The 8,861-nt window shown below is 51.4% G+C and overlaps 1 protein-coding gene across 1 annotated transcript; it reads right to left on the reverse strand.

Annotated features, from left to right (window-relative positions):
- Positions 1-6: 6 nt before the first annotated feature.
- On the reverse strand, positions 7-8,097 carry LOC146584062 (UAP56-interacting factor-like). Its single transcript, XM_085325462.1, has 8 exons — positions 7,881-8,097; positions 4,899-5,041; positions 2,806-2,933; positions 1,706-1,790; positions 1,336-1,379; positions 1,176-1,250; positions 961-1,072; positions 7-199 (listed from the first exon to the last, which is right to left on the reverse strand). The coding sequence occupies exons 1-8, from the start codon at positions 8,080-8,082 to the stop codon at positions 104-106; spliced, it is 885 nt and encodes a 294-aa protein (XP_085181588.1). The 5' UTR covers positions 8,083-8,097; the 3' UTR covers positions 7-103.
- Positions 8,098-8,861: the final 764 nt, after the last annotated feature.

Here is an 8,861-nt window from a genome sequence, read left to right on the forward strand (position 1 = left end):
ATTGCCAAATCAGCTATCTCGGAGAAAATCGATCGAGTTGCATCGAGCTGCCCGTTACGGGGCCCCGACCGCTGTCGGCGGCCGCCGCGCCGAGCCGGCGGCGCTACGGCATGGTGACCGTCCGGCCCGCGCTCCTCGCCGCCGCGAAGCGCCGCTTATTCCTCAGACCAGAGAACCTCTCATCCAGCGTCAGGCTGGTCTGCAGGGGAAAGGGAGAGCGGTTCAGTCCCGAGGCGCACGGCAAAGCGCAGCCGAGCCCGTAGCGGGGTATCGATTAGAGCCCATCAGTCGGGACGGCGCTTCGCAGCCGGTTAGTCGATTAAACCGCTCGCCGCGCGGCGACCACGCAGCGCTCGGCGGGCTGGGTGCAGCTGGAAAACCTCCCAGCAGTGCCCAGCCCCGAGGCGCGGGGCATCCTCGGCAAGGACGGGAGCAAGCAAGACGGCACCTGAGCGCAAGGCAGCAAGTAAAAACCCAACCGGGCGGGCAAGAAGCACCGCCGCCGCCGGACGGTGCTGCCGGACTTCCGACCTGCTCCGCGCCGGGGCCACGCTTCACCGTCAAACATGGCAGGCAGAAGGTCGCCCAAGCAAAGAGAGAGCAGAGCACCGGGGAAGCGTCGCGCGTCTCGGAGGAGCAGGGAGCACCCAGAGCACCAGCGAAACGTCCTGCCCCGGCCAGGACCGCTCGCGGCGAGCCGCAGCGTCCTCCCCCTCCAAGCAAGCGCGAGGAGGACCGGCCAAGGCGGGCCGGCAGCGCGCGCGCGAGAGACGCCGCTGAGTCCGTAGCTGCTGAACGGTCTTCTCGGGCGCCTTCCGCTTCGTGAACAACCTGTCCGACCAGGCTGCCGGATTTTCCTCCCGGCTGACATTAAATCAAGCTAACCGGCAGCCCTGAAAACCTGAGCGTGACGTGAGCGGAGTGGCGGCGTGGCTGCGCCTCCCGTCGGCTCTCCTCTACCTGGTTGGCCATCGCGCGGAAGTTGAACCTCAGCAGCACTCCCTTCGGCTGGGGCTTGGAGACCCGCGGCGGGGGCCTGGGGCTCCTCAGGAACGGCCGCTTGGCTCCGGGCCTGCGGAGGGCACAGAGCGCCCCGAGCCGCGTTCGTCCGGGCCGCTCGCTCGCTGCGGTCCGCGGGCGGGCTCCCGTCTCAACGAACCACCTCGCCTACTTACGCGCTGCTCTGGCCCGCCTGGGGGTTGGCCACGGAAACCGTCAGGACCGCTCCGGGGCTGGGTTTCACTTGCCACCTGCCAAGACGGAGAAACGCATCCCGCTTTRATTCAAGGGCCGCCGAGCGAGTCCTGTTTGCAGTGTGCCTTTTCCATCAACTACCTTCTCATCCTTGGCTGCTTCCCTTCTCCAGTTGCATCCATTTGCTGTGAAATAAAAAAAGGAAAATACATTAGAGAATTACCTCTCAGTGACTGCTTTTCAAGTATTTCAGTTGGTAAATGTAAATACAAGCTACAAAACCTATTTCTATTCACCTGTCCAGGTTTTATTTTCCAGATGCCGCAATACTAAGCTGCATAAAAAGAGCTATTGGCCCTGCCCTGCAAGCAACTCCCTAGGAATATATTCCCTTAGAAATTGCCATCTCTCCCAGCTGTTGCTGGAAGCAAAGATCCAGCTGGGCACGGGCTGGTAAAACTGAGGGGTTGTCACACACAGCAAGTCGCGCAGAAGCTGTCTCCGTACTGACCCCTCTCTGGAAGTTGGCTTTGGAGTAGCGCTGCTGCATCCGTTTCTGCTGGAAGCCTGGTCCCCTGTTCAGCACGAAAGGCCTGCTGTTCCCGGGGCAGAGAGAAAAGGACRTCGGTGAGCGAGATGCCAGGCCTCCCCCGAAGGTTTACACCGAAAAGCCTCCCCGAGTTTGGTATTAGAAAGCATGCAAAAAAAACAAATTAGGATATATGTTACCGAGTTCAGCCCAACAGGTTTTTCTACCGCCAAAGAATTTCAGTGGAACTAGTTTTTGTGCTCAAATGAAACTGAAACAGCTTTTGTTTGTTCTCAACTATTTCCATTAAAAACATCGTAGAATAGAATCACAGGAGAAATCTGGTCAGAAGGGACCTCTGCGGGTCACCCAGTCCCTCCTCTGCTCCGCACAGCTAACGGCAGACACCGACACCGAGCTTCCTCTCCCCACGTATTTTGACGGTCGGGCAACTTTATCCGAACAGAAGCGCCAGCTTCAGCCGCAGGCACCAACCTTCCTGGGTCCCCGCTCGGGCAGGGACTCTCCGACCTGCGCTGGAAACCCCACCTGGAGCGCACAGGGGTCGGGAGCGGAAATTCTGCGGTGCAGGACGCACAGGAATCTCAGCTGGCCTCAAAGCCTCTGCGTCCAAGAAGCTACGAGGAGCCGCGGCAGCTTGGACGTCTACYGAGCCCGGATCCGGCGAGCCCGGCTGAGGAGCGGCCCCGGGGTGCAGCGCGAAGGGGTCCCTCGCTCTGCTTGGGCCTTAAGGTTGGGGCAGGCTGGAAGCTACATTCCTTGCCTTTGTGAAAATAAGTGTTATTTCATCTTTCCAAAGTTTTCCCCATAGTGACTGACTAATAAAAGCAGAAAGGTCAGGTTTTGCTACTCGCTAAAATAAAATGACGGATCTGGTACCTGCCGTACTAGCTATGGGCAGGCAGGTATTTTATTCCCAAGGTCTTTCCTAATTCGCTCCGGGGCGTTTCTCTCGCACCGCGTGAACTCCCCGTCGCAGCAGCTCACGGCAGGAGAGCAGCCCCAGAAGGTGCACGGGAAATTGCTGAAAACCCGAAGGCCGGAGTTACCGCGGCTTTTACCTTCTCCCCGCGGCGTGCGTGTTGGCAGCTGCCGCTCTGAATCTCTTGGGGCCCAGCAGCGGCCGTCTCCGCGCCTCCGGCTGCCCGCCGCCACCGCCTTTGGCAAAAGCATCGTCGCTCTTGTTACCCTGGAAGAGCGGCGAGAGCGCGGCGGTCACCGGCCGGGAGGGGACCGTCCCCCCCGCCGCTCGCCGCCCTTGCTTGAAAACCCGCGCGYGTGCATTCGGCATCCTCGGCTGCCCTGCCTGCAGGGAAACTCAGCTCCTCCGAGGCGCGTGGCTTGCGAGCCGCCGGGGCGGCGGTGCCCGCACGGCTCRCCGGCACATTCAGCACCGCTCGGGATGGCTTCCGAGGGGTTTTAGCCCTGCGAGCCATGTTCTGCATTACCTGTATTTTCATTAACAACAGCTTCTCCTTTGCAGCTTCAGCAGTCTTACAGCAGAACAACTCTGCTCTGCAAAGAGTGGGGATTTTCTTTTTTTTGCCTTTGATATTTTCTTAATCAGAGACTCATTCCTAAATAAAATTTATTAAAACCAGTTCTCTTCCATGGTCTTTTGTAGCTACAGCAGGAATAGTTCTACTGAGTAGTGTTTCTTTTCCACATTTGGATCTGTTATATGCTGTAGAACAGCATATATTCTAATGTTCTACAACAGGTAGAACATTTCGTTCTAGTGGTGCAGAAATACCAAAAAAAAAAAAAAAGCGCAAATTTTGCATAAGCCAAGCTTTATGCCTTTGCTCAGGTCACCAACTCTTTCTCATTTGGACACGCAGGTTGCCAGGTCTGAGCTCTGGAATATGAAGCGTATCAGAAAACACCTAGCCAGGGGTGAAGGTCCTCCTGCTGTTACTGGTACAGCTGCTCCATACTCTGTCCAGCGTATTTCCATGGGACACCCACCATCGCTGTTACTACCCACCAAGTAAGATGCATTCCCACGTTCTTCCCACTTGGTTTATTTCTGCAAAATGRAAGCCACCATAGAACTATGCCTCCTAGCACCTACTGATTACTTTCTGTTAATATCCAGCTACACTCCRTATATAACCTGAGTCTTCGCAGTCTATATTTGCAGGAATAACTGCACTTCATGCTCATGCATGCTCAGTGTATGGCTCTCCTATTTACACTCTTAGGGGACGGTCGTTAAACGTGGCATGGGCTTCACCACTTTGGTGGGTTTTCTGGAAGCTTAGCTGAGCATATGTGACCTCCTAATTGAGCAGATTTCCACCAGAACAGAAAAAAACACCTCTTCTCACAGAGGACTATCTACCTGCTGGATTTCCATCTTCTATTCCAAGCTAATTTAATTTTAGAGATACTCAGAAGGAAGCTGTAAGAATTACTTTAATGGTGAATACATATCTTCCTCCCCATCTCTTGAGTCTTAAAAATAATTGAAAAATAGAATGAAAATGTTTAAAGGGTTTTTGAGCAGAGAGAAGACCTGAAAATTTAAGCTTGAAAAAGTGAAAGCCACAACTGACAAAAAAAAAAAAACACATTTTACACTGAAGCACCTGGGCAATCTGACCTACAGCCGTCACGGCACCGGGAATCGGCCTCCTTGGGGAGGGCTACTGCCTTGCTAGCACAAAGTATGGCTCTGACCCAAAGCCCCATGCAGTCACAGCAGGCTGCCTCCCGACTTCAGCGGGCCTTGGAAAACGCTCCGGGTGGAGGAAAAATAGTGGTGAATCTTAACGTGCTTCCTGTAAATGCTAACAGTGAGATAAAATAACATGCAATCTATTCTCATGGAAGTATTCTAAAATCTTTTAAGAATACATTTTTAAAACCTCCTTTTTTTTTTTTTTTTTTTTTTTTTTGGAAAACCAGTTGGAGAAGATTCAGTAAAAAATATACCAAGTCTTAAGCTTACAACCCAACTGGAAAATTGCTGCTTCCTATGCATATACGTGCCGTACTCACCTACGCATACAAATGTGGTGTGCAAGCACGTAAAAGCCTGTGCCTGTACATTTATGGTGTAGCTTGTTCTTTGGGGTGACCGAGGATCATAAAACCCAGCTGACTGGTACATGACATTTGGGAACAGCTGTACCTTCATCACTCCCCCCACCTCTTGAGCGGACGCCTGGCGATTTAAAGGGCTCACTCCATTTAACGCGGCAGCTGCTCTTCTCCTGGGACCGGGCGCCGTGTTCCTGAATTGCCTTCTATTGTACTGCTGTTGTCCAAAGCCTCTTCTAAAGCGGTTAGGTCCTAAGAAAGGAAACACTTGTTTTAGCATGCTTCACCACTCGATTCAGGAGTGCAGTTTTTCAAGCCTTAACAAGGTTGACTCATATGATCTAGAAGTCCCTATATAAACGGTGATGCAGGAAGCACAGTAATTTCTTCAAGGAAAGTAAATTAATTTCAYAGAATAAAAACACAATCTATCYTTCCAATGCCTCACTCGAGCGTAGCTGTTACGGGTAGAGCTGACAAACATTATTTAATTTGGAAGAAAACAGAAGAGAAAAGCCTTGCACAATTTTGATTCCTATTAAAAGCAGTAACCCTCGCATCAGGAAACCCGTCARTCTGCTCCCAGAGCTCACATGGCTTTGAATTACCTGTGAAACGGATGAGGCTTCTGATACAGATATGGAAGTGACTCGAGCATCCAGAAGACCAACCCACAGCAGCCTGGAATCGCTCGCGCTGTAAACTTACTTACTGCATATGCTGCATTACAGCCTAATTACTCCCTGCGAGGAACTTCTGTAGTCATAATTAAGCAGACATTTCCCGAGTAGCTGTCTCAGGCAAGCGTGCACRCATACTCGCAGGGGTGTATAAATCATCAGTATGGGCAAAAAAAAAAAAAAAAAAGGCAGAAAGCAGTGAATTGTAGGGGGTAGTAATACAGCATGGTTAAAACCCCGCACACCACGTAACAGAAGCTCAGTGATACAGACCCCAGAGCGGTTAGATGTATATATTGATCCTCTACCATCGATTCCTACATCACAGCAATTCATAATGACTTGGAGCAATTAGAAATGAAGTGTTCTGGGGAAGCAGGGACATTCCCCTCCCGGGGCATCACGGCAGTGATTAATGAAGGCTCTAGCCCCAGGGCGCAACGCGGGTTCGCGGYGGCACAGGAGCAGGACGCCTGCACTGGAATACAAGGCAGAGGAGCAAAGGTGACGTGACCAATTCCAGCTCTACAAAACTCTCGGTCACAGCCACCCTGGAGCTCGGCTGGAAACCGGGCAGGGTATTTTCTCTCCAACGAGAGAGGCTGAGCTCAGCTGCCCTTCCTGGATATTTCCCTGGTGCAATGGGAGGGACTGATGCAAAAGGCAACCCTGGCTAGAAAATCATGCCCCGCCAGTCAGTTCACGTTAGGGAGCCTCTGCTCAGCAGTGCACTCAGGCAGATCTCGGCCGACGCGAATAACTAACTGCGGGGCCATCGGCCTCCGAGCGGCACTCCTGCGGACGCCAGCTGGGGACCGAGGCCTCGGTCCATCACGTGGATCTTGCAGTGTGGCACCATCACTGCAAAAAGTCTCGAGGATATTTATTAATAAAAGGGCACTTGAAAGCAGTCCACAGCATCAGCAGCTGAGGAAAATTCCCCTCTTTTTGGATGCACCACGCTTGGCGCTGAGCGCCCCTGTGGTGCCCAGGAGCTGCCCCTGCAAGTTCAGCCTGGGAGAAGCCCTGGTGTCTGACACTTTCCATGGAGGAGATTTAAAATTGGAGTTTCTTGTCATTAAAAAGCAGTGGGAGCATCATCCCCTCGACCCCCACCTCGGGGGGATGGTTTAAACCAAATTCCAGGAGGGATAACAGCACTTTGCTTGCATGAATTCTCCCGCTGTTTTAATCAGCATAATACCCTTCTCCATGCTCTGACAGTACAGTGCTGTGCTGTACTGATCCTCATTTGGATAGCGGTTATCACGTCTCAGCCCGGAGGGGGCTGCATTTCAGCAGGGACYGAAGCGAAGGGAGACCCAGAGAATTACAGGCTCAATTCCAGCCTGTGCTGAGCTTCCTAAATTGCTAGCGACATCAGTGCCAGCCAGCATCATGGGTYCATGTACCTGGCAGGGCTGAACTCAAATTCAGTTAAGCCTATGAAATACTAAGAGTAGCAAAAGTCATTATATAAATGAATTTAAAAGTTCTCCTTTCTAAGGAATAGCTACAATGTAATACTCCTGTGGATTTATCTGACTCTGAATGTTGTAGTCCCTTGAATGTGGAAGAATATCAAATCCTATATTTTCTTTTCTGGCCAAAAAAAATCAATTTGCAAAGGGAAATTATGAGCATTCTGTTTTGAACCAGAACTATTCTTGGTAAGGCAATACRTGGTTGAGAATGGGGATGCGTGTGGGGGAAGCCGCTTGAAGACACACGGGACCTGCTCCCAGCAGCCCTATGATCCGAACAGGCCATGCTCGGAGGGAGGGATGCAGGGATGTTGCTGCAAAAAGCCACCAAGCCACCAAAATCTTCAGTGAAAGTGTTTTAACAGTAATTAAAAAAAAAAACAGTAAAATTCTGAGAAATTTTGAAAATTCAAAGATGGCATTTCATACAGCAGATCACTTTAGCTTGGTGGATAAAAGCTAGTGGGACCAAATCTAGATCAGTGGGTGATCATACAGTATTACAAAAAAAACCCACATCATAAAAATAGCATGGTTGGTGAAAATGACAAATTAGCTCCAATAACTGAGCTATCAAAGACGGTTACTGAAGGGGTAATTTAAGTGTGTTCTGRGAAAAGGGGGATTAGGAAGCTGCATAATTAAAATATGCAAAGCCAAAAGGGAATAGAGMGTAGGTATTAAGTCACTTTGAATCAGTAATTCATGAGAGGCTAGAAGGGAGAGAAATGGGTGAATTTATGCTCTGAAAGGGCCCTGATACTCTATTGTTGCAGAGAGAAAAGCTATTCTGAGCAAGTGCGTATACTGTAGGCACACAGAAATGAGATCCGAAAAGGATTTGGGAGCTGTATCTTGTTATGCAGATGTGTTCTCCAGGGCAGTGCGGTGCCCAGCCCTCGCGGCCGTCCTTGCGTGCTCATGTACCTTGCAAATTCCTCTGCACCCAGGTGCGGAAGCGGGGCCGCCCGTACCCGTACGCCGGATTCCGGTTCTTCATCTGCTGCCTCCGCCGGTTCCCTGCCGCCTGGGCATCGGTCTGCTCCTTCTTGTGGCGCTTTATGATGTCGTCTAGATCAGAAATGGCAAAGGGGAAATCCATAAAACCTGCAATTTCTGCCAACATCATTTTCCCCTTTTGGTGCCGGCGCTCGGCCTCTATAAAAGCGGAGCTTGCGGTCCTGTGAGCCACGCTGGCCTGACAATAAAAGATTAAGCTTAGCTCAGAAAGTATAGGATCAATTTACTTGGCTCCTGCAGGCTGGAGATTAGAGCACAGCGAATTATGTGAAAACATGTCACTGTCCGGCACGTATCTGCCGTGTGCAGCAAAGAGGTTTCAGACCCAGAGCCGGGGGCTGCTCCGACCAAAGGGGAGCACCCGGCCAGTCCCGCACGCGCTCGCAGCTCACCGGGAGGGTGTGGGGTGGTTTCCTTTCGGTTCCCAGCTCCTGGAGTCAACACAGCTCCCCTCACTGCTTTAAAACCCCAAGCAAGTTTCCAGCCCCCAGGGGCATGAGATGAAGCTTGAAGCCATGAACTTCAATGGCTCCAAAAGCAGTAAGCAAATAAATGCAACACGCACAAGGAATATCAGCACTACTTTGTATTTTAAGTCCCACAGGCTTCAGGACTTGAGTCACAATTTTCTTGCTATCTGGGGAAGGTGCTGCCACCACCTCTTACCTCTGCGTCACCATCTCCACCTCACCACAAAAGGGGGACAAAATGGCCTGGAATGCACCAAAACGGACCCAGCAGGACTCCCTCACCTGGACACCTGCTAAAAGAGCTGCTGTTCACCCTGAACAGGTCTAGGGCTTCTAACTCTTTGTGCAGTTCTGGAAAATATACTCTATTTGGCTTTTGCATGAACTAAAAGATGTTACTCACTTTCTTTGCAAGACA

The sequence above is a fragment of the Rhea americana genome, unplaced genomic scaffold (assembly GCF_003343005.1).
Source record: "Rhea americana isolate MKP2758 unplaced genomic scaffold, rheAme1 scaffold_98, whole genome shotgun sequence".
Taxonomy (NCBI): domain Eukaryota; kingdom Metazoa; phylum Chordata; class Aves; order Rheiformes; family Rheidae; genus Rhea; species Rhea americana.

Bases quoted from the DNA above. Each gene is read 5' to 3' on its own strand.
- LOC146584062 (XM_085325462.1), bottom strand. From the start codon at position 8,082: ATGATGTTGGCAGAAATTGCAGGTTTTATGGATTTCCCCTTTGCCATT. The intron at 1,380-1,705 runs GTCAGTACGGAG...TTTATTTCACAG, and splicing joins AAGCCAACTTCCAGAGAGGG to CAAATGGATGCAACTGGAGA. The intron at 1,073-1,175 runs GTAAGTAGGCGA...TGCCCTCCGCAG, and splicing joins CAGGCGGGCCAGAGCAGCGC to GCCCGGAGCCAAGCGGCCGT.